The sequence below is a fragment of the Mytilus californianus genome, unplaced genomic scaffold (genome assembly GCF_021869535.1).
Source record: "Mytilus californianus isolate M0D057914Y unplaced genomic scaffold, xbMytCali1.0.p SCAF_1, whole genome shotgun sequence".
NCBI lineage: Eukaryota > Metazoa > Mollusca > Bivalvia > Mytilida > Mytilidae > Mytilus > Mytilus californianus.
The window spans coordinates 141,034,503-141,062,300 of NW_026262581.1; the positions used below are offsets into that span (position 1 = coordinate 141,034,503).

Genomic DNA, 27,798 nt, shown 5'->3' on the forward strand with positions numbered 1-27,798 from the left:
ACGTACCACATCTCCTTTTATTCACACAGTTGAACACTGAGTTTATTGTAATCTGTTTTGATTTATATCTTAGGATAATTGATATCAAAATCTTTACAATCCTTATAAATAAAATACTAAAAAAATAAATCATTTCCCATAGATGATGTAGGTATTTTGTAGTTTTTGAATATTTGTTTGGAGTTGTCTACTAATGTTTTGTTATATCTAACTTGGTGTGTTTGATACTGTTAATGCAGTTAATATTCGACTGAGGAGTAAGCCTGTTAGTGCATATTTCATAATGCTTATCATGCAAAGAAATGCATTATCTATATTCAAATACAGGTGTAATATAATTATTTACGACCTGTAAGCATTTTAAGTTGCAATGGAATTCTTTAAAGCTATTTTCCAGTATGCTTGTACAGACAGTACGTATTTAATGACAAGTCTGTTTGCTGATAGAATTATGTCATGTAAATATAACTTGAACCGGTTGGTTTGACCCAGCCATGGATTGGACATTAGGAGGTATTTACCGGAGCTGTGGAAATTGATGTAGTTTTCTTGTTTGTTACCAAGCCGAAAATCGTATATATTTCCAATAACAAAATATTATGAATAGATTTAAAAAATGATCAGGAAAAAGGGTGTCACCAACGTCATGTAAATGTAAAATAAATCCGAAATAAACGTTTATTCGATTAGTACTGTCAGCAGTAAAAACTGTTGGAGCGGAAAGTGTGCAGGTGAATAAGGATTACTTAATGTTAAAATGTTTGGTTTTCTTTAGCTGTAAATTGACAAATAATAAAAGGTAAGTCTGTTAAGGTTGAATTTGTACAGAAAGACCGCCAAAAAATTGCGTTGGAGCTATTTTTTCAGAAGTAGTTTTTGTCAAAATCTCTATTCATTTTCAGGATTTATAACCCTAACCCTTGCCAAGGCAATCTTGACGCGTGCAGAAAGTATTTTTCGATTTTTCATTTTTATAAATCCCCCATTCAACCGGAAGTCTTCCAAAGCGTCATATTATTAGGAGTAAACCTAACCATAGCAATGATTGTGATTTAAGATTGTTGTTCATTTTTCTTCCCATTAATTGTCATATTATTAGGAGTAAACCTAACTCTAGCAATGATTATGATTTAAGATTGTTGTTCATTTTTCTTCCCATTAATTGTCATATTATTAGGAGTAAACCTAACCATAGCAATGATTATGATTTAAGATTGATGTTCATTCTTCTTCCATTAATTTCAGAGATTATATTAATTGAATCTGTATTAATACAGAACATAGACAACATTGGGGACCTTTATTCTAAACCTTAACATCCTCGTCATTTGGTCTTTGGTGAACAATCATACCATATCTCCTTATTTCAAAATGTTTACATAAATGGAAAAAATAAAGAAATATTGAAGATTAAAAAAAATGTAATAAAGCAAAATCCTTTTCATATAAATTTAAGAATAATGCAATTTTGTACTCAAACAGACATGTATCTCACCGATTACAAATACGTATTTGATAAAAAAAAATATAGCCTCGTTTTGTAGATATTGCTTATCTCGTTTAGGTATATCACACATGTCTTCCAAAATGGAGGCTATCTTTTCCTGAAATTATGAACATCTTTTAAATATCATTTATTACTTAGAAAACACAGTTAGCCACTTCAGTTCAAGACATTACTCTTCGGACATTCCAATTTTATCTGAGTATTATTTACCTTTAAGCTCCAACAGCAAGATTATATTGAAAATATTGAAAGGTAGACATTAAAACCCCCTCCTTTGTTATGTTTTTGACAACCTTGTCTCACATGATTTTGTTATCATTTTATTTGTAAAATTGTCTTTTGTATACGTTTTGGTAACGAGTCATTATTAAGAAGATATTTGGTAGATATTTTGTTTGAATGATTTGTTTAGCCTTGAATTGTGTGTATATTTATAAGTTTTTTTTTAAATTGTCCTGGTTGCTATCCAATATTTGGATTTTAAACAAATTGAGGTGGTACCAAACCCCTTGACTAAAATTAATTTGGCTCGTTTAATTTTCATAAAATTTTGACAAAATATTTACTTTGACCCTTTGACAAAAATATAAATGTTTCAAAAAACTTGAACCACACACTTTATCGTAAAAATTTCATTGGATATATAGCAGTTTGACAAAAGCTAATTTTGATAATTGAGAAGCTTAATATCTCCTTAACAATAGAACGTGATTAAAACGTTCAGCTGATTTTTACTTTACTCGATAATAATACTTTGTCTTATTCTTTAGTATTCTTTTATTTTATGATATACCTGCTATTAGAGATATATCTTATTAAGTTGTTTCTTATAAACATACGACACAAAGTGTGGAAGAATAAGATTATTTTGATTAAAAAAGTTTATAATGAAATTGAAATATTTCAAAGGGCGGATAGAAAAACTAATTTACGTTATATGATATTCATGATATAACCTTACTTAATAACGCATTGGTGTTGACATGTCACGTGAATGGAGTCAGAATTGTATTTTCGGGGTAAATAAAATAACATTTCTGAGTTATAAAATAATATCTATAATGTTACGTTGATTTATAAAACAAATATCAATACCATAATTTTTAATTTCATTTTTAAAAGTTTTTAAATGAATTTTTAAACAATGCATGCAATTTAAATAATAGTATAAACTCATTCAATTCAATTTGATAATCAAGTCCAGATCATCCTTTCCAGGACTACACAGATGGTTCATTATTCTATCCCCTGTCACCCCCTGTCAAACCTAGTATTAGGTATATGTAATATTTTTTTAAAATTTACTGAGTCAGTGAACTTTGTTATGAAATGAAATATATTATTGCTTTTCTACAATCTTGCAAAAACCTACACTCACAATGTGATTAGTCTGCACAAAAAAAATGGTGATGCTTATAATCCATTAAATAATTGTTTATCATCCAAACTTAAAATTTTACTTACATCAGATATTCAAGAAAACAATGGAGCTATTCTTGTCTTATTTTTAAATTGGAGACAACGGAAGTTTTATACAATTGAAATTTTTTCACTGATCAATAATCGTCTAACATCCTCTGACAGCGGTAAACCAATAGACAACAGAAAACTTCAAATCATCTTTTTGAAAGATCGGGAAAAATATCTCAATAACCATCCAGAAGGAGAACTACAAGACTAACAAAGGCCAGAGGCTCCTGACTAGGGACAGGCGCAAAAATGCGGCGGGGTTCAACATGTTTAGATCTCAACCCTCCCCCTATACCTCTAGCTAATGTAGAATAAAGAAACACATAGCAATACGCACAGTAAAACTCAGTTTAAAAGAAGTCCGAGTCCGATGTCAGAATAGGTAACAAAAGAAACTAAGCAAAATGACAATGATACATAAATGAACAAAGGACTACTAGCAGTTACTGACATGCCAGCTCCAGACTTCAAATTAAACTGATTGAAAGATTATGTCTTCATCATATGAAAATCAAGTACAATCCCTCCCGTTAGGGGTTTAGTATCATACCATCATAAAATATATGAGAAGAACATAACCCGTATCATGCCAACAACTGGTTTTAGAATAAATGTGTTTATTTCCGATGCAAAGACCCTATGAGTGAATCAATATTAATACCAAAATATGCAATCCTTAATGACTTGAAAACAGTATCGTAACTATATCCTTTCCGAATAAGTCTGTTTAAAGGTTTGGTTAGCTTTTGAGGTGAATGCCGACATTTTTGTGTTTTGTAAAGAATATTACCATAAAATATTGGATGTGAAATACCTGAACGTATAAGATGTCTGCATGTTGATTTATATTTACGAATGATGTTCTTGTACCGATGATAAAATTTAGTAAATGTTTTGACTAGTTTGTGATATCGAAAACCATGGTGTTATTATTTTTCAGTAATACAGAGATTTCTTTCGTTGAAATCAAATACGTTGTTACATACACTAGCGAATCGAACAAGTTGAGATATATAAACACCATAAGATGGCGACAAGGGAACGTCACCATCTAAAAATGGATAATTAACAATAGGAAATGAAAAATCATCTCTTTTATCATAAATTTTGGTATTAAGCTTCCCGTTAAAGATAAAGATATCAATATCCAGGAAAGGGCAGTGTTCATTGTTAGTATTAGCTTTATTTAAAGTCAGTTCGGCAGGATAAATCTCTTTAGTGTACATACTGAAGTCGTCATTATTGAGAGCCAATATATCATCTAAATATCTAAAAGTGTTATTAAATTTTTGAATCAAATGTTGTTTCGATGGATCTTGGCTGATTTTAGTCATAAATTGTAACTCATAACAATACAGAAACAGGTCCACAATAAGTGGTGCGTGACAGTTGATCACCATGGGAATTCCGATAACCTGACGATATACTGAATCTCCATAGCGAACAAAAATATGTTATCTAGTAAAAAGGGCAGTTATAGTATCAAAGCAGGTCCAATTGACATAGTTCTGTTGTTTGTTGTTACTTAAAAATGACCTAAAAGAGTTTGAACATATATATTCGCATTCCGACTTTTTAAATGCACATTTAATAAGGTGTGTGAATTTTTTCTTAATAAGATCATGAGGCAACGTGTTATATAGGGTAGAAAAATCAAAACTTTGAACAGATTCGAAATCACCAACATAAGCATGCAATTTATCAAGTACTTCCAACGAATTTTTGACACTCCAAAAGTAATTAATTCCACTATTTTCAAAGGCCTTATTTGAACAATTTATTACCAGGTTTTTGATTGTACCAAGTGTACTAGTCAGTAGAATAGATAGTTTAGTAGTGGAACAATGGCTTGAAGACGAAATAAATCTATATTTGTAAGGAGTTTTGTGCAGCTTAGGAAGCCAGTACATAGTTGGAACTTTCATTGTATTTGGTTCTGCTGGTAAAGAGGTAGCTAAAAGTTTATGTTTGTTACAGATGTCATTTTCCGAAAATGGAGTCAGTTGGAATGTTGGTGAATTCGTGATTTCCTTTTGTAGAACATCAATGTAAAATTTACGTCAAACAATAATGATATTGTTAGCAGCCTTATCAGCCGGGACAAAAATATATTCCTTGGCGAGTTCTTTTAGCTTATGTTTGACACGGGATATTGGGCTATTATAGTTGTTGTTTGGAGTAAAATGATCTTTAAAATGTTGAATACGTATATCAACTATTTTCATTACCGAATTAAAAAAAAGAATCTAATGATTTCTTGTCAGCTTTTTCTCGAATTATCCTTTTAGAGCAGTAAGTACGGAGTGAGTCGTGGATGATGTTACGACACTCATTCCAATTAATAATTGACGGGGGACAATATTTAGGTCCTTTACCGAGGAATGATTTCAACTCTCGGTCACGAACGATGTTAAGGTCTCCTGTTATAACATGGGAACTTGGGCCATAAATGTATTCGGATTTACTGCAATTTCATGAGGTAGGTGTATTGTCACTGATATTAACATCTTTACACACTTCGCTGTATTAAACACATATTTCCGGGTAGATTTTTTGTAAACATAACAAATAAGAGGGAGTTCAATATTATCAAAATAGCCAGGAATTTGTTCTTTAACAGAATGATCATTAAAAATACCAGCAATATTTACAAAATCAAAACCTTTATTGACATATTTAATTTTAACAAAATGTTTTTTGTGATCTTCAGGGCGATCAATTTTGGGAAACAATTTAGAATAACAATATGCAATTATAATTTGGACGATTTCCTACTTAGGACTGCAATATGAATTGTGTTGCATTCCTCCAAAATTTGATGTAATTTATTAACAGGCAAAGAACAGAGCTTGGTTAATAGATAGTGTCTACCGTTGCTTTTTGAAATAGAAATTAGGTCCGAAATATTTGTATTGTTATTACGAAATTTCTTTGATTGCGATTTATTCTACGCCCATGAGAACGTTTTTTACGTACTGTTTTAGAAACTATATCCAAAATGTTAACATAATCTGTTCTAGATATAATACCAATTCCCATGATATTGTCGTTAAGACCGAGAGGATGGACTGTCTGTAATTTTTTAATCAAATTTAATTCAATTATTTTTCGTGATCGTACAAATTTTGAATGAGATTCCCCAGGCTGCTTATTTACTACTTCTAGAGGTTGAACTGTTAAATATTTAAAAGGATGATTGTGCTTCTTAAGGTGTTGATAAATGATACTTTTGAATTTATGGGGTCTTTTAAAACGATAAAGGTGTTCTTGAGTGCGTTTAGATAAATATCGTCCAGTTTCACCGACGTACTGAATACCGCATCCCGGTTTGTTTCATGTGAGTAAATATATAATACTGTTAGTTTTTCAAGTAATATCAGTTTCAAAATTTAGGACAAATGTGCGACCATTAAACGTGGACCTTACCGTATTGTTGGTGGAAAGACGGGGACATGTAAGTCAATTTTTGACATGACACTTATAGATAGAAGGGTTACCACGATTTGTGTTATTAAAATGTTAGCGATTGTAGTATTTTTAGATAATCGATTTTGAAGATTGAGACGTGTAGATTCCCTTTGAACGAGTTTAGTATTAAGTATTTTTTCATATCGAAGTTTCATGAGTTGTTTTTTGTTATCTGTTTTACCAATTGAAAGGAGCAAAGAATGGCGTCCAGAATATGAACCAGCACACAGGAATATAAAAATTGATAAAACTGTTTGGCAAAAGACGTCAAACGCTATCCGTCATTAAGTACCCGACAAAATACGTTAACAACAAAACTTGAGGACAAAAAACAAAAGACAGGGTATATCAGGGTAGCGTCTGACGTCTGACTTAATAGTAGAATGGGGCTGAATAGTGAAAACTGTGGTTTGAATAAATATTCCTAAAGTAATGAACATAGGGATGTTCTCGCTCGGACACACACTCCATTAACTAGTATATTATAAGAGCATAAACCTGAAGCACGGGGAGGCACTCTACTGTCTCCACACGGCACTAAAGACAAACTCTGTAAAAAATAAAATTGAGAATGGAAATGGGGAATATGTCAAAGAGCCAACAACCCGACTAAAGAGCAGACAACAGCTGAAGGCCACCAATGGGTCTTCAACGCAGGGAGAAAATCCCGCACCCGGAGGTGGTCCTCAGCTGGCCCCTAAATAAAATTGTGTACTAGTTCAGTGAAAATGGACGTCACACTAAACTCCAAAACATATAAATAAACTAAAATTAAAAAACTTACAAGACTAACAAAGGCCAGAGGCTCCTGACTTGAGACAGGCGCAAAAATGTGGAGTGGGGGGGGGGGGGGGGGGGGGTTTAAACATGTTTTGGGAGATCTTAATCCTCCCCCTATACCTCGAGCCAATGTGGAATAAACAAACACACAGCAATACGCACAGTAAAACTCAGTTTAAAAGAAGTCCGAGTCCAATGATAGAATAGGTAACAATTAAACTGATTGAAAGATTATGTCTTCATCATATGAAAATCAAGTACAATCCCTCCCGTTAGGGGTTTAGTATCATACCATCATAAAATATATCTTTTTAACTGTGATAGACTTTTAGACCAACGAAAAGATATGATAACAATGATAAATAATTGTTGCAAGTATTTTAAAAACTAGACCCCACAAAAAAAACTGATTTGGTTTATGAATAATGAAGATGAGACATTATTTTCAGAATTATGCATATCTATTAAGAAATATGAAAAGTTTTGATGGAATTGACACAAACAAATCCATCTAAATCTTCCTTTTTCGATAGTTACTATATCTCAGATAATATAAAATAAGCACCTTCTTTTTATTATCATTTGAACTTTAGAATTTTTCCGTAGTGCGTTCTAGAGCATCGTCTCTTGATGAATTTTACACAGTAGCAATGTCTAAACCCTTGTTGCTGTGCGCTTATTATGATATTTTTAGGTGGTTCTAAACGACCGCAATTTGATGACCTCTGCATTGTGGTGACGTAAAGTTCTTGACTGCTATGCACTAATCATGAGGAGAACTACTACAAAATATTAAACTATATTTCATATTCTATTATTTCTTTTAAATATATTTTATATCTTCTATAAAAAAAAATCGACCTACACATTTTATACTGTAATAATATGCTATATTGCTCATATTTTATTTTATTTCTATGTGTTTTGTGTATTTTCACTACATACTTTTATTCACACATGTTTTATGATAACTTTTGTATCATGATGTAGGTTAATCTCAAATTTTTATACCTTACAAATATTTTTCTCGTAGGTTTTATCATAAATGAGCCACAAAATTAAGTTTTGTGCACAGAAAAAAATGAAGATGTAAATAATTTTTATTATTCTTTCGAATGAAATTATTTGATGTGATCAAAGTATAGTAAGTAAATTATTTGTTATAGTGACATGTGTAAATATGCACATTTATCAGATTATAAACATATAATATTTGATAAATATGAATACACACGGCCGAATGGACCTATAAGTCACCTAAGTTGATATTAAATAATTATAAAACACTTGTCATGTTCTTGAAAATAACAAATTATTCATGAAATTATCTTTTTGTTGGAGAAAGTTATTTTTTTCAAATAACTATTGTAAACAGAATTGCGTCTTATATAGTATATATAAAACATAAACTTTATGCAAAAATCTTTTATTCTATGAATGAAAATGTGTAGACGGTACCACCGAAAGGGCCCTGACAGACTCTAATTAAGTTAAATCATGGTCACCGATCGTCAATGACAAACACAATCAAGGTTAATCAACAACATACGATTTTCCGTTCTCCTGTGGAAATCACGACCTTGACTATGCAGATTCGTATAAATATTTGGAACTTTGGTTCGATGAACACTTAGCTTTGAATAAAGCTGTAAAGGAGCTTGCGAAATCGGCTAGTAGAGCTCTTGGTGACCTATTTGGCAAATTCGTTTCGGCGGGAGGTATGACTTGGAATGTTTACCATAAAAATACACATCGATGGTGGAACCGATTTTATATTATGGCAGTGGTATTTGAGGAACAAAATCTTACAATGTGATAAATAATGTTTAGACTTAAGCATCCAAATATTTCCTTGTAGTGGGAAAAAGAACTTCTAATACGTCTGTGCGTGGTGACCTAGGACTAACATCTTGTCATACTAAGCAAAAATTGTCATGCATACGATTAAAATGCAAATTAGTCCGAGCAGATGATGATAGGCTGATTTCAAAAGTTGCAAATTGGGCATCGCGTCGTAGAAAAGGCTGGCACTCACAAGTAAACAAATGTATAAACGAACTAGACGTTTCTGATACGGTCAATAACGTTGGTTTGAGAGTGAAAACAACAACACGCATTATCAACGACAAGTTGCTTAATTTAGATCAAAACCAATTTCTGCAAGATTTGAACAATGATAAAAACAAAGTGAATGGCAATAAATTTTAAAAGAACGTACCGCTTATATAAGACGACGATAGAAACCGAAAACTACATTACATGCCAACTTCCACAAACTGTCAGACGTACAATGGCATCATTTGAAGCGTCGCACTACCGCTAGCTGTTGAGACGTGACGATATTCCAGACCGCAGATACCATTAAATGATAGACTTTGCAAATTTTGTAATACGAACTCTGTAGAAAACGAAATACATTTTTAATGGTTTGTCCTTTATATACAGCCATCAGATACGAACTTTTTTCAAAAATCACTAGAACTCATTGATGACTTTGTCAGTATTAACACAGAGAATAGATTTATTGCGCTTATGAACTGTAAATACATACACACTTTTTTAGCTCATACATTGAATAGATTTTTTCTTAGGAAAAGTTTTTATGGAATTATGATTTGCAAACTATTTATTTATCATCAGTATTATTTTTTCTTTCTTTGTATATTTTTGTAATTTACATAAAGGTTAATGTGATAGTCTCCATTTAATACCCAATTTTAAATACTTTGATTTTATTTTTAAAAGATAATGACAATGGTATTTACTATATTATCACAACATTACCATTTTCATAAAGGTTTTTACTTGTGTCAAATGTGGATTTTTTTTATGTCGTTATTAAATATGTGCTTGTAAATAATTTATAAATTATATATTTTAGTGTGTTTTATTGTAAATTTAGTATCTCGTAAGTCTATATAGGTTGGGTATTGATCTTTGTTTTAACTGTTTTGTGTACTGAACTTGTATAGTTACTTGTACGATCAATATGTGACACTTATAATCATTATCTTATCTTATCATATTGGAGTACGCATATTCAAGCTGTTATGAATTCCATTCTATATCATTCCGGTAAAAAAGTAGAAGGAATGTGTGTCGACTAAGAAAATGATTTACATATTCTTTGCGAACTCATTATAATACCGAGATGCATAAGTGTTTCTTTTCTTGTTTAAATGCAATTTAAATCTCTGGGTTTTTTTTCAACTCATCACGGTTTTCTTCAAAATTTTCATATTTGGGTAAGTTGTATAATAAAAAGGAAGTTGGATAGATTGACTCGATAAATGTATAACTTGTCATGCTCTATAGACTATTCAATTATGAAAGAAATTGTTATTTTAACATAAATATGAAATAATTTAAACGTCAAGATAACATTTTATTAAGATGTGCACTTTGTGTTAAGAACAACTGATGTATACATCTTGTTATTTTTATTAAAAACAAGTCAAAACCGCCACGTTTATTTTGTCGATTATAATCTCAACAGGATACTGCAGTATCCATCTGTACATTTTTTGGAGACCCAATTTGTTATTCTACCAATTCTACCAATTCTTACTGCTTTCAAAATATGTATTTTTTTCTCGTTTAATTCTACTCTTTTTGCAAGATTTCTAAAAGACATTTGATTCATGATACAAGAAAGATAACAACTACGTCTTCGAGATTGAAACGTCAAAAGCCTTTGACTAAAGATTTCTCATCCCAATCGAGATTGATACGCTAAAAGTCTGTTACTTAAATTTTCTCATCCCAATCGAGACTGAGACGCTAAAGCCTTTTACTTAAGATTTCTCATCCCAACTGAGGTTAAGACGCCAAAAGCCTTCTACTAAAGATTCTCATCCCAATCGAGATTGAAACGCCAAAAGCCTTTTACTTAAGATTTATCATCCGAATCGAAATTGAAACGCCAATAGCGCTTTACTTAAGATTTCTCATCTCAATCGAGATTGAAACGCCAAAAGCGCTTTACTTAAGATTTCTTATATCTCGAGCCAATGTGGAATAAACAAACACACAGCAATATGCACAGTAAAACTCAGTTTAAAAGAAGTCCGAGTCCAATGATAGAATAGGTAACAGAAGAAACTAAGCAAAATGACAATGATCAACATAAATTAACAAAGGACTACTAGCAGTTACTGACATGCCAGCTCCAGATCTCAATTAAACTGATTGAAAGATTATGTCTTCATCATATAAAAGTCAAGCACAATCCCTTCCGTTAGTGGTTTAATATCATTACGAGAACATAACCCGTATCATGATAACAACTGGTTTTAGCATAAATGTGATTATTTCCGATGCAAAGACCGTATGAGTGAGTCAATATCAATTAAAAAAAATGCCATCTTTAAAGACTTGACCACCGTATCATAACTTTATCCCCTCTGAATAAGTCTGTTTGAAGGTTTGGTTAGCTTTTGAGGTGAATGACTACATTTTTGTGCTTTGTATAGAATATTACAATAAAAAATGGGATGTGAAATACCTGAACCATATGTCAATGACAACGCCATGGTCATGGAGAAAAACGAAAAAGACCAAAAGACAACAGTATACAAAACAGAGCATAGAAAACTAGAGACTGAGCAACAAGAACCCCACCAAAAATAACCTGTCACCATATTTAGATATGGAACAGTAAAGCGTGAGAATAACTGTACAAATCAAACTGTCAAATATACGTTCTTCATTAGAGTAGAAGCATTTAGTTTCATCTTGATTAATAAAAAAAAAACAAACAATAAACATTTAGATCCTATTCGAAGTGCTTGTATTTATAACGACTAAATCTTAACAATTTCCCTTGATAAGATGTAATTGGATATCTTTGTCAACTTTCATGCTTCAAGCAGAAGACATTTTCTAATGAAAGTGTTTTTCAAACAAGTTGTTTTGTGAACGAATTCTGTTGTCCAAACATTTACTCCCCCTACCCTCACCCCTGCTTACCCAAGTCTATGATAAAAGCTTAAAGCAGCATCACTTACTAAAACAGCTATTGAAAACGTATAAAAGCAATAGAGTACATTGCTTCTTAATGAACAATGCTATCTACAGAGCATATCGAGCATTATGATTGTATCTACTTTAGCAAAAGACAGTGGCGGATCCAGGGGGAGGGGGGGGGGGGGGGGGTTCCGGGGTTGGAACACCTCTTTTTTGTTGACGATCAATGCTTTTGAATCGGGACATAGGGTTGGAACCTCCTTTATCCTGGGTTGGAACCCCCTGCCCCCTTTTTAAAAATGGCTGGATCCGCCCCTGAAAGTTTATGTGAATAATTTGATATTCAATACATTTAACAATGTAGACGAACAATCGATGTTCACTTTAGATCATTCATTCTCGATAGTCGTTTAATCTACTTAGACAAAAGGCAGTGGCGGATCCAGAAAGGGGGGGGGCTGGGGTTCTGTGGGTTAGAACCCCTCTTTTTTGTTGACGATCAATGCTTTTGAATGGGGACATATGGTTGAAACCTCCTTTATCCTGGGTTGGAAACCCCCAACCCCCCCCCCCCCCAACCCCCCAACCCTCCTCCCCCTTTTAAAAATGGCTGCATCCGCCCCTGAAAGTTCACGTGAATAATTTGATATTTACTTAATACATTTAACAATGTAGACGAACAATCGATGTCCACTTCAGATCATTCATTCTCGATAGTCGTTTACTATATTATGCCTTTTCTTTTTAGTATGACAGTGAGCCTGTTGATAATTTGCCTTTTGGTGGCTTCCGTCAGTAGCCATGGGTTATACGTACCAGGTCAAGCATGCGTAGACATGAATCCAGTAGGACATTTAGATTCAGAAGGAAATAAGGCCTATTCACAAACAGTATCATCTCCTTACAAAATATCGATCAACAGCACGACCTACACAGCTAATTCGGTCATTGAAGGTAATATGTATTATAGATACAATGGATTCGCGTTGGCTCTTGAAAAAGAAACCATGAGCTTGGAGGGCGAATGGTTTGTTTTCATGATAAACCAACGCTTATCCATTGTTTCTCTAACTTAAACTATTGTTCTGATGTCTTTTCAAAATTAAAGCCTTTTCTTAACTAGAAAGTATTAGAAGTGAGTTTAAATAACAATGCATGGTAGCATGTTCAACGATGCATTGATAAATCAAAGTTCACAATTAACTGGGACTATTATATAAGTATAATAGTCCCAGCAATTAATCAGAGAAATATAAATATAACACAACACTTTTGTCTTTAAATTAACGCACGCATTTTCAAAACTAAATTACTGTATTTGTATATGCATTAGTTAGTTATCTTTGAAAGAAATGATATTACCTCTCATCTGTAGAATATAAAATTAACATAAATTTTACGCCGAAAAAGATTTCACTAAATTCCGTTGTTGATGTATGAAATAAATTAACAAATTTATTAAATCCAAGTAAAAAAGATGAAGTTACAATCATTTGTAAATACTAAGACACTTCTTCTCTATAGAAATCATATACAGGGTCGTGATCAGAAAGTTTTTAAAACCCTAAAGAATGTATATATCAAAGGGAATAGTACATAATGTCAGTGAGTTCAAATAATATGTATATTATGTTAACAGCTATCATATCATAAGTACATCGGTTTTGTACTAAACGACAATTCCGAACTGAACGGATCTGCTAAGAATGGGAAATAAATATGTCAGCTATGTTTACTCTTATTGCAGTTTTCATATGTATATGTCGGTAAATTACCAAACTGTTTTGATGATACGTGTATACATTTTATTTGTTAGAATAATCAAAAGGGAAAACAGAAAACAAACAAAAAGTCTTCTTCAACGAACGGTTTGTAACAATAAAATGTGTAGCAATAGAATATTCACTAGCTGTTCCGTCTATATCTGTTCAGCTGCTGACATTAACATGAGCAATACAATTGCAATGAAAATTATAAATTAACAGAAAGGACTTGATTTTCTACAAGCGAAATATCTGACGATACTCGATTCGCCGGGATAAAAAAAAACCTTAGAATATAGCTTTAACATTTTATGTTCGGAAAATCAGTTCTTAAGATCTAAATGACCGTTTCAGAGGAATATTTATTTACTAGATCATACATACATGTATATTGGTATAGATAGTAAAAAGCAAAACTTCAAATTCAAAAGATAATTATAATTGTTGTGCGCAACTCCCTAAAAATTGCAGCGGCGTTCTCAACGATTAGTATATTTAGTAAATTTCAACATCTAACAGCAATCTTAAGGTCTATTAACCGAATATTGACCAATTTATAAAAGTAAATTTATGAATGTCTGATATATTGATCATCATTTAAAGATCAAGTTGTTAAAATGTTTCTTTAACGTTCAGAAATAGTCCCCCCCGCCTTTCACCAGGATTTAAAATTATTATTTTAAGTAACTTTCTCATAGGGATCGGACGCGTTTTTATACATTTCGCGCTGGAAACGGACATCTCCCACTTTCAGCATTTGTTTTAGTGTTAGACTGGAGAATTCCAGATGAACATATGGGGTTTGTTCATTGTTGAAGGTTGAATGATGACGAATAGAAGCTTACATCTACGTACTTTTAACACAAATTTAATGATGTTTTTTACTTTCCATTCAAAGCTCAGTACTTTCTGACATGACCTCTTTAAAAAGATCAAGATGTTGCCATTTTTCTTTAAAGTTCAGAAAAAGAGGCAAAATCCTTACAAAAGGCTATTAATAAATTCCTCATAGGGATCCTCATAATATCCTTACAAAAGGCTTTAAATAACTTCCTCATTGTGATCCTCATAATATCCTTACGCCAGGCTTTTAATAACTTCCTCATAGGGATCCTCACAATATCCTTAGACCAAGCTTTTTATAACTTCCTCATAGGGATCTGGCGCGTATTTATACATCTCGGGCTGGCAAACGGACTTCCCCCACTGTCAGCATGTGTTTTAGTGCTGGATAGGAGAGTTCCAGACTTTCCCCACTGTCAGCATGTGTTTTAGTGCTGGATGGGAGAGTTCCACACTTCCCCCACTGTCAGCATGTGTTTTAGATGGGAGAGTTCCAGACTTCCCCCACTGTCGGCATGTGTTTTAGTGCTGGATGGGAGAGTTCCAGACTCCCCCCACTGTCAGCATGTGTTTTAGTTCTGGATGGGAGAGTTCCAGACTTCCTCCACTGTCAGCATGTGTTTTAGTGCTGGATGGGAGAGTTCCAGACTTCCCCCACTGTCAGCATGTGTTTTAGTGCTGCATGGGAGAGTTCCAGACTTCCCCCACTGTCAGCATGTGTTTAAGTGCTGGATGGGCGAGTTCCAGACTTCCCCCACTGTCAGCATGTGTTTTAGTCGGAGAGTTCCAGATTTCCCCCACTGTCAGCATGTGTTTTAGTGCTGCATGGGAGAGTTCCAGACTTCCCCACTGTCAGCATGTGTTTTAGTGCTGGATGAAAGTAGTTCCAGACTTCCCCCACTGTCAGCATGTGTTTTAGTGGGAGAGTTCCAGACTTCCCCCACTGTCAGCATGTGTTTTAGTGGGAGAGTTCCAGACTTCCCCCACTGTCAGCATGTGTTTTAGAGGGGAGAGTTTCAGACTTCCCCCACTGTCAGCATGTGTTTTAGTGCTGGATGGGAGAGTTCCAGACTTCCCCCACTGTCAGCATGTGTTTTAGTGGGAGAGTTCCAGATGAACATATTTTAATACACCAGTCTTTAGGTGTCATTACAATGTGAATTTGATTTAAAATTATCGTCAAGTATTTTGAACATCATTGAATTTACTGAAATATTTGAATATTTTTATATTTATGTAGGAGAATATCGGTATTCTTTAATACTGATGTTCCGAATCTGGTAAGATTTTATTGCACGTTTTTTAGTTTGTTCGTCCACCGATTCAGACAAAAAGGGGTAGTGTTGAGTTTTCACAAAACTACCACATTGTATGATAAGAAGATGTGGCTTGATTGCCAATGAGACAATTATCACCCAGAGACTAAATGTCATTGTTGTAAGTAGCTATAGGTCACCGTACGGCCTTAAGCAAAGTGCTAAATATTTACTGTATAGTAAACTATAAAATGCAGGACAAAATGTGAAACAGTTCATACTAAAACAATTAATCGCAGCAATCTCGTCATGAGAAGTAACAGTTTAAGTATGGGTTTCGTTTCGGTTGAATGATTGTTGCATTCCTTGGATATAGTTGCTTGACAATATTTGCTTTCCTCAATTTGTTCTGCTATGTCTTAATCAATTGCTTATATATCAAATCATTAAAAGTAATAGATTAAGTTTGGATTTTGTTCTAGTTTTTCTCACCTAAATTGATATTGTACAGCATATGTATGCCATACCTTCAGAATGCTTATTAGTTGTATCCATCTACTTTGACCTATGATTTTTTATTGGTCTTTAAGTATTTTCTACCGAAGTGAAAAATAAGAAACGAATTGATAACAAACCAAATAGAATTTTAAAAAAAAGTTTTTTTTTTTATAGTATTTGTATATGCCAATGGTGACCATGGCTACACTTTTTACGAGGGAATGCTTTTACAAGTTCGCCGTGGTAACTGTGACCATAAGTACACAGATGTGGCAGTTGGCAACTTTATGCTTGATATTGGAGAAGATTTTCTAACAACGATCTCTTGTACTAATCTGGATGTAAGTGAAGTACATTATTTTACGTCAAGAATTGTTCTTAATTAAAATAACACTATTAATTTGGGTCATTTCGTCTGATAATGTTTAACGTGGCAAACAAAACTTTGTGCTGGAACCTAACATTTGAATGATAGGTATCTAGTGAACACTGAACCACTTGTCATGCCATAATTACTTTAAATTTATCAAACGAATGCTGAGGTCTTTGCTAGAACAAAACAATTCAAAAGAACAAAATATTCATCAGTAGACATCAAAACTTGTAACATACCACCAATTACAACAACAGCCTGTTGCAAACCATCTCAGGGTCTACAAGCTTTTGTAAAACCCCTCTTTTAAAATTACAACGATGGCGGAAAAACCCATAACAACTTCATCCTGCGACACATCTTCCTACTGCGACTAAAAGGCCAAAAATCCATCAGACATCAGAGCAATTTTGGCCTACTACATCCTGTGGCATAAGCCCTAATATAACTACATCCTGTGGCATTAACCCTAATATAACAACATCCTGTTGCATTACCCCTAATATAACTACATCCTGTGGCATTAGCCCTAATATAACTACATCCTGTGGCATTACCCCTAATATAACTACATCCTGTGGCATTATCCCTAATATGACTTCAACCTGTGGCATTACCCCTAATATAACTTCAGCCTGTAGCATTACCCCTTATATAACTACATTATGTGGCATTACCCCTAATATAACTACATCCTGTAGCATTACCCCTTATATAACAACATCCTGTAGCATTACCCCTAATATAACTGCATCCTGTAGCATTACCCCATACTATAACTACATCCTGTAGCATTATCCCTAATATAACTACATTCTGTAGCATTACCCCTAATATAACTACATCCTGTAGCATTACCCCTAATATAACTACATCCTGTAGCATTATCCCTAATATAACTACATCCTGTAGCATTACCCCTAATATAACTACATCCTGTAGCATTACCCCTAATATAACTACATCCTGTAGCATTACCCCTAATATAACTACATCCTGTAGCATTACCCCTAATATAACTACATTCTGTGGCATTACCCCTAATATAACTACATTCTGTGGCATTACCCCTAATATAACTACATCATGTTGTATAAGCCCTCATATAACTACATCCTGTAGCATTATCCCTAATATAACTACATCCTGTAGCATTACCCCTAATATAACTACATCCTGTAGCATTACCCCTAATATAACTACATCCTGTAGCATTACCCCTAATATAACTACATTCTGTAGCATTACCCCTAATATAACTACATCCTGTAGCATTACCCCTAATATAACTACATTCTGTAGCATTACCCCTAATATAACTACATTCTGTAGCATTACCCCTAATATAACTACATATTGTAGCATTACCCCTAATATAACTACATTCTGTGGCATTACCCCTAATATAACTACATCCTGTAGCATTATCCCTAATATAACTACATCCTGTAGCATTACCCCTAATATAACTGCATCCTGTAGCATTACCCCATATTATAACTACATTCTGTAGCATTACCCCTAATATAACTACATCCTGTAGCATTACCCCTAATATAACTGCATCCTGTAGCATTACCCCATATTATAACTACATTCTGTAGCATTACCCCTAATATAACTACATTCTGTAGCATTACCCCTAATATAACTACATATTGTAGCATTACCCCTAATATAACTACATTCTGTGGCATTACCCCTAATATAACTACATCCTGTAGCATTACCCCTAATATAACTACATCCTGTAGCATTACCCCTAATATAACTGCATCCTGTAGCATTACCCCATATTATAACTACATTCTGTAGCATTACCCCTAATATAACTACATTCTGTGGCATTACCCCTAATATAACTACATTCTGTGGCATTACCCCATATTATAACTACATCCTGTAGCATTATCCCTAATATAACTACATCCTGTAGCATTACCCCTAATATAACTACATCCTGTAGCATTACCCCATATTATAACTACATTCTGTAGCATTACCCCTAATATAACTACATCCTGTAGCATTACCCCATATTATAACTACATCCTGTAGCATTACCCCTAATATAACTACATCCTGTAGCATTATCCCTAATATAACTGCATCCTGTAGCATTACCCCATATTATAACTACATCCTGTAGCATTATCCCTAATATAACTACATCCTGTAGCATTACCCCTAATATAACTACATTCTGTGGCATTACCCCTAATATAACTGCATCCTGTAGCATTATCCCTAATATGACTTCAACCTGTGGCATTACCCCTAATATAACTTCAGCCTGTAGCATTACCCCTAATATAACTACATTCTGTGGCATTACCCCTAATATAACTACATCATGTTGTATAAGCCCTCATATAACTACATCCTGTAGCATTACCCCTAATATAACTACATCCTGTAGCATTACCCCTAATATAACTGCATCCTGTAGCATTATCCCTAATATAACTACATCCTGTAGCATTACCCCTAATATAACTACATCCTGTAGCATTACCCCTAATATAACTACATCCTGTAGCATTACCCCTAATATAACTACATCCTGTAGCATTATCCCTAATATAACTACATCCTGTAGCATTACCCCTAATATAACTACATCCTGTAGCATTATCCCTAATATAACTACATCCTGTAGCATTACCCCTAATATAACTACATCCTGTGGCATTAACCCTAATATAACTACATTCTGTGGCATTACCCCTAATATAACTACATTCTGTAGCATTACCCCTAATATAACTACATCCTGTAGCATTACCCCTAATATAACTACATCCTGTGGCATTAACCCTAATATAACTACATTCTGTGGCATTACCCCTAATATAACTACATCCTGTAGCATTACCCCTAATATAACTACATTGTGTAGCATTACCCCTAAAATAACTACATTCTGTAGCATTACCCCTAATATAACTACATCCTGTAGCATTACCCCTAATATAACTACATCCTGTAGCATTACCCCTAAAATAACTACATTCTGTAGCATTACCCCTAATATAACTACATCCTGTAGCATTACCCCTAAAATAACTACATTCTGTAGCATTACCCCTAATATAACTACATCCTGTAGCATTACCCCTAATATAACTACATCCTGTAGCATTATCCCTAATATAACTACATCCTGTAGCATTACCCCTAATATAACTACATCCTGTAGCATTATCCCTAATATAACTACATTCTGTAGCATTACCCCTAATATAACTACATCCTGTGGCATTAACCCTAATATAACTACATTCTGTGGCATTACCCCTAATATAACTACATTGTGTAGCATTACCCCTAATATAACTACATCCTGTAGCATTACCCCTAATATAACTACATCCTGTAGCATTACCCCTTATATAACTACATCCTGTAGCATTACCCCTAATATAACTACATCCTGTGGCATTACCCCTAATATAACTACATCCTGTAGCATTACCCCTAATATAACTACATCCTGTAGCATTACCCCTAATATAACTACATTGTGTAGCATTACCCCTAATATAACTACATCCTGTAGCATTACCCCTAATATAACTACATCCTGTGGCATTACCCCTAATATAACTTCAGCCTGTAGCATTACCCCTAATATAACTACATCCTGTAGCATTACCCCTAATATAACTACATCCTGTGGCATTACCCCTAATATAACTTCAGCCTGTAGCATTACCCCTAATATAACTACATCCTGTAGCATTACCCCTAATATAACTTCAGCCTGTAGCATTACCCCTAATATAACTACATCCTGTAGCATTACCCCTAATATAACTACATCCTGTGGCATAAACCTTTATATAACTTCAGCCTGTAGCATTACCCCTAATATAACTACATCCTGTAGCATTACCCCTAATATAACTTCAGCCTGTAGCATTATCCCTAATATAACTACATCCTGTAGCATTACCCCTAATATAACTACATCCTGTAGCATTATCCCTAATATAACTACATTCTGTAGCATTACCCCTAATATAACTACATCCTGTGGCATTAACCCTAATATAACTACATTCTGTGGCATTACCCCTAATATAACTACATTGTGTAGCATTACCCCTAATATAACTACATCCTGTAGCATTACCCCTAATATAACTACATCCTGTAGCATTACCCCTAATATAACTACATCCTGTAGCATTACCCCTTATATAACTACATCCTGTAGCATTACCCCTAATATAACTACATCCTGTGGCATTACCCCTAATATAACTACATCCTGTAGCATTACCCCTAATATAACTACATCCTGTAGCATTACCCCTAATATAACTACATTGTGTAGCATTACCCCTAATATAACTACATCCTGTGGCATTACCCCTAATATAACTTCAGCCTGTAGCATTACCCCTAATATAACTACATCCTGTAGCATTACCCCTAATATAACTACATCCTGTAGCATTACCCCTAATATAACTTCAGCCTGTAGCATTACCCCTAATATAACTACATCCTGTAGCATTACCCCTAATATAACTACATCCTGTAGCATTACCCCTAATATAACTACATCCTGTAGCATTACCCCTAATATAACTACATCCTGTAGCATTACCCCTAATATAACTACATCCTGTGGCATTACCCCTAATATAACTACATCCTGTGGCATTACCCCTAATATAACTTCAGCCTGTAGCATTACCCCTAATATAACTACATCCTGTAGCATTACCCCTAATATAACTACATCCTGTAGCATTACCCCTTATATAACTGTTACAATTCTCTCTTATACAACTACACCCTGTGGTAATTACCATGTTTTAACTATTGTCTATAAAATATTTCTAATATAACTACATTTAGTGGCATTAAACCTTATATTACTACATCCTGTGGCAATAACCATGTTTTAACTATTGTCTATAACAATACACCTAATATAACTACATTATGTGGCATTACCACTAATATAACTACATCCTGTGGTTTTACCCCTAATATATAACTACATCATTTGGCAATACCCCTAATATATCTATATCTTTTGGCATAATCCCTAATATAACAAGATTCTGTCACAATTCTCTCTAATACAACTACACCCTGTGGTAATTACCATGTTTTAACTATTATCTATAAAATATTTCTAATATAACTACATTTAGTGGCATTAAACCTTATATTACTACATCCTGTGGCAATAACCATGTTTTAACTATTGTCTATAACAATACACCTAATATAACTACATTATGTGGCATTACCACTAATATAACTACATCCTGTGGTTTTACCCCTAATATATAACTACATCATTTGGCAATACCCCTAATATATCTATATCTTTTGGCATAATCCCTAATATAACAAGATTCTGTCACAATTCTCTCTAATACAACTTCATCCTGTGGCATTACCCCTAATATAACTACGTTCTGTGGCATTTCCCCTAAAATAACTACATTTTGTGGCATCACTCCGTAATATCACAACATCCTGTGGCATGACCCCTAACATAACTACATTCTGTCACAATTCTCTCTAATGTAACTACATCCTGTGGCATTACCCCTACAATAAGTAGATTCTGTGGAATTTACCCATAATATAACTACATCCTGTGGCATTACACCTAATATAACTACACCCTTTGGCATTATCCCTAATATAACTACATTCTGTCACAATTATCTCTTATACAACAACATTCTGTGACATTACCCCTGATTTAAATACGTTCTGTGGCATTACCCCTAGAATAACTACATTTTGTGGCATTACCCCATAATATCACTACATCCTGTGGCATGACCCCTAATATAACTACATTCTGTCACAATTCTCTCTAATGTTACTACATCATGTGGCATTAACCCTACAATAACTAGATTCTGTGGCATTAACCCTAATATAACTACATCCTGTGGCATTCCCATAATATAACTACATCCTTTGACATTACCCCAAATATAACTACATCCTGTGGCATTACCCCTGATATAACTACAGTCTGTCACAATTCTCTCTTAAACAACTACATTCTGTGGCATTACGCCATACAGTGGCGGATCCAGAAATTTTCATAAGGGGGCCCACTGACTGCCTAAGAGGGGGCTCGCTCCACTCATGCTTCAGTGATTCCCTAAAAATAACTACAATTTGTGGCATTACCCCATGATATCACTACATCCTGTGGCATGACCCCTAATATAACTACTTTCTGTCACGTTCCCTTTAACATAACTACATCCTGTGGCATTACCCCTAATATAACTACATGCTGTCACAATTCTCTTTAATGTAACTACATCCTGTGGCATTACCCCTACAATAACTATATTCTGTGGCATTAACCAATAATATAACTACATTCTGTGGCATTACCCCTAATATAACTACATTCTGTTACAATTATCTCTAATACAACTACATCCTGTGGCAATAACCATGTTAAACTATTGTCTATTACAATACACCGAATTTTAACTATATTTTGAGTTTTCGTCTGCTAGACCAACACCATATGTGTGGTAAAGAGAGGATTAGGATTCCAAATTGAGTATAAATGCAATTTGAAATAAGACTATATTTGCAAAAAGAAAAAAACGTTGACACCACACCATCTAATATAATTGTACTTTTTTTATGACCTACGACACATCCTTCTTTTACAGGATACAGTTGGCCACATGGCACATGCGCATATCTATAACAGGACATTTTATTGGAAAGCGCCCCCAGTGACAGAAGGTCCACTGTTTATTAGGTATGGGTTTTTCTGCATACTACATAAATATTGAAATATGTAACTAAAGTATGTGTTGCTAATGCTGCTTTATTTACATCACACCAGTGGTGATTTTAATTATATTAAACATGATTTCTGCGTAGTTGTAGGGACTTTATATACAAGCAAATTCATATTCAAGAGAAGCCCTAGAGCAAATAAAAAGTGAAACTAAAGTTTGATGATGTCATGACAACGTAATGTTCTACCATGGAGAAGTTAGTAAATCGTCTATTAAACCATTAATTTGCAGTTTTGATAGATAATTAGATTTTGGATGTTGCAAAGATAAACGTTGTTTTTGCAGCGTTAGATAAATTAAATGTAAAATTAAATTCAAAGATAATGCATAGCATTTAATAAGGTAGAACAATTTCTGTAAAATAAAAACGGAGATTGAATGAAAGTATTGTAACCTGTCTGAAAATCGATTGTCTAAAATTATCCTAAATGAAATAATAATTTCAAAATGTAATGAATGGAAATATATAGAAAACATCGAAATTATTCTACAGACTGCGGACTTGACCATTTTGCAAATGGAAATATAAACGTTAATATCCTTAATAAGCTTTATGGTAACAAAACGACAAATACACAACTATCCAATGTTTTAGAAAAGAGCACTTTAAACATGTAATAATCAATTGTGATTGTTAAACGTATAAGCAGTGAAATTTATCAAACATCGACGACTTTCGCTCAATAAGGTAAAATTTTTGGCAAGAACGAATTTTATGCCCATAAGTGCCACGCTCCAACGAATGAACCTTATAGCAAACAATGAATGTCAGTTATGTTGCTCAAATGTGACTGAAAAGTATTTTTCACGTTATGTTAGATTGTCTTTCTTTCTCGTCTGTTAGAAAAACCTACAAATGAATATCTGCTTTTCAGAGTTGTCACCCTTAGTACAACACAGTGCATGTGATCTGTATTGTCCGGACTTAGGTTATAGTTTAGACAAGATCATGAAAAAATCCAGGTTATAGTTTAGACAAGATCATGAAAAAATCCAGGTTAAGATCATAAAAAAAACCAAGTTATAGTTTAGACAAGAAAAAATCCAGGTTATAGTTTAGACAAGAAAAAATCCAGGTTATAGTTTAGACAAGATCATGAAAAAATCCAGGTTATAGTTTAGACAAGATCATGAAAAAATCCAGGTTATAGTTTAGACAAGAAAAAATCCAGGTTATAGTTTAGACAAGAAAAAATCCAGGTTATAGTTTAGACAAGATCATGAAAAAATCCAGGTTATAGTTTAGACAAGATCATGAAAAAATCCAGGTTATAGTTTAGACAAGATCATGAAAAAATCCAGGTTATAGTTTAGACAAGAAAAAATCCAGGTTATAGTTTAGACAAGAAAAAATCCAGGTTATAGTTTAGACAAGATCATGAAAAAATCCAGGTTATAGTTTAGACAAGATCATGAAAAAATCCAGGTTATAGTTTAGACAAGATCATGAAAAAATCCAGGTTATAGTTTAGACAAGATCATGAAAAAATCCAGGTTATAGTTTAGACAAGAAAAAATCCAGGTTATAGTTTAGACAAGAAAAAATCCAGGTTATAGTTTAGACAAGATCATGAAAAAATCCAGGTTATAGTTTAGACAAGATCATGAAAAAATCCAGGTTATAGTTTAGACAAGAAAAAATCCAGGTTATAGTTTAGACAAGAAAAAATCCAGGTTATAGTTTAGACAAGATCATGAAAAAATCCAGGTTATAGTTTAGACAAGATCATGAAAAAATCCAGGTTATAGTTTAGACAAGATCATGAAAAAATCCAGGTTATAGTTTAGACAAGAAAAAATCCAGGTTATAGTTTAGACAAGATCATGAAAAAATCCAGGTTATAGTTTAGACAAGAAAAAATCCAGGTTATAGTTTAGACAAGATCATGAAAAAATCCAGGTTATAGTTTAGACAAGAAAAAATCCAGGTTATAGTTTAGACAAGATCATGAAAAAATCCAGGTTATAGTTTAGACAAGAAAAAATCCAGGTTATAGTTTAGACAAGAAAAAATCCAGGTTATAGTTTAGACAAGAAAAAATCCAGGTTATAGTTTAGACAAGATCATGAAAAAATCCAGGTTATAGTTTAGACAAGAAAAAATCCAGGTTATAGTTTAGACAAGATCATGAAAAAATCCAGGTTATAGTTTAGACAAGAAAAAATCCAGGTTATAGTTTAGACAAGAAAAAATCCAGGTTATAGTTTAGACAAGATCATGAAAAAATCCAGGTTATAGTTTAGACAAGAAAAAATCCAGGTTATAGTTTAGACAAGAAAAAATCCAGGTTATAGTTTAGACAAGAAAAAATCCAGGTTATAGTTTAGACAAGATCATGAAAAAATCCAGGTTATAGTTTAGACAAGAAAAAATCCAGGTTATAGTTTAGACAAGATCATGAAAAAATCCAGGTTATAGTTTAGACAAGATCATGAAAAAATCCAGGTTATAGTTTAGACAAGAAAAAATCCAGGTTATAGTTTAGACAAGAAAAAATCCAGGTTATAGTTTAGACAAGATCATGAAAAAATCCAGGTTATAGTTTAGACAAGAAAAAATCCAGGTTATAGTTTAGACAAGAAAAAATCCAGGTTATAGTTTAGACAAGATCATGAAAAAATCCAGGTTATAGTTTAGACAAGAAAAAATCCAGGTTATAGTTTAGACAAGAAAAAATCCAGGTTATAGTTTAGACAAGATCATGAAAAAATCCAGGTTATAGTTTAGACAAGAAAAAATCCAGGTTATAGTTTAGACAAGATCATGAAAAAATCCAGGTTATAGTTTAGACAAGAAAAAATCCAGGTTATAGTTTAGACAAGATCATGATCCAGGTTATAGTTTAGACAAGATCATGAAAAAATCCAGGTTATAGTTTAGACAAGATCATGAAAAAATCCAGGTTATAGTTTAGACAAGATCATGAAAAAATCCAGGTTATAGTTTAGACAAGATCATGAAAAAATCCAGGTTATAGTTTAGACAAGATCATGAAAAAATCCAGGTTATAGTTTAGACAAGATCATGAAAAAATCCAGGTTATAGTTTAGACAAGAAAAAATCCAGGTTATAGTTTAGACAAGATCATGAAAAAATGCAGGTATCATTGATGAGTTTTTCCCATTGAAGATAAATATACATGTCTTAAAGATAAATATACATGTCTTAAACATAAATATACATGTCTTAAACATAAATATACATGTCTTAAACATGTTTAATATATGTCAAACTCTAAATAGTCTTGATATGTAATAGCTACCTGCTATCAACTCCTAAGGTTTTGCAGCATTTATAGATTAAGATATAAACAAAGTCAATTCGAGATTTTACCAATCCCGTTTCTTTACTAGTGCACTGTAAACAGTGCATAACAGTTCTGCACTAAAAAAGTACAAAACCAGGACCTCCAGGATAAAATGGCGACAAAATCAAAACTGCATTACAGACAATATTATTAAAGAAATTTAATATTAAAGATGATATGGAAGTATTTGATATTTTATATGTTATTCATTTACAGAGCAACGATTGCTAGGCGCCAGAGAACCTTTTGGATGAATGTTGTATCAGAATTCATTATGGATCCTGGAAGTTCGGTCACCCCCGAAATATGTATTGAACCACCAACCATTTGTTCAGCCACAATACATAAACTGTCGAAGTTACTTGTACTTGCTTTGACTGTTTACATATTTATTATATATCATTCATATTGAAATTGATTATTATATTCAGGGATGGAATACTGTCACAACATCAAAATTTTATTCCTGAACTGATATGAACAGAATTGATATTCTTATATCTCAAAATTTGATTTTTCAAGAGAATTTTGTTCTGAAATGGGCCTTATTCAGAGAGTGGAGAGATTGATTTCTGCTAAATATGTATACAGCTCTGAAGGTCTGACAATTATAATTATAATAAAAATAATAATTAACCTTTCTTCGAAAGTTAGTTTTCTTTTCTCTCAATGTTTACCTTATATACATGTTTGACTATTTATAAACACAATTTCAATTGTATTAGTTTAATTATTAAAATTCTGTAATATAA

At 33.2% G+C, this 27,798-nt stretch overlaps 1 protein-coding gene across 1 annotated transcript; it reads left to right on the forward strand.

The window, feature by feature from the left end:
* Positions 1 to 554: 554 nt before the first annotated feature.
* LOC127737547 (putative defense protein Hdd11-like) lies at positions 555 to 27,798 on the forward strand. The gene is made up of 5 exons (XM_052248384.1): positions 555 to 799; positions 12,939 to 13,144; positions 16,725 to 16,891; positions 23,604 to 23,695; positions 27,263 to 27,798. Exons 1-5 carry the CDS (start codon positions 750 to 752, stop codon positions 27,456 to 27,458), a joined length of 711 nt encoding a protein of 236 aa, XP_052104344.1. The 5' UTR covers positions 555 to 749; the 3' UTR covers positions 27,459 to 27,798.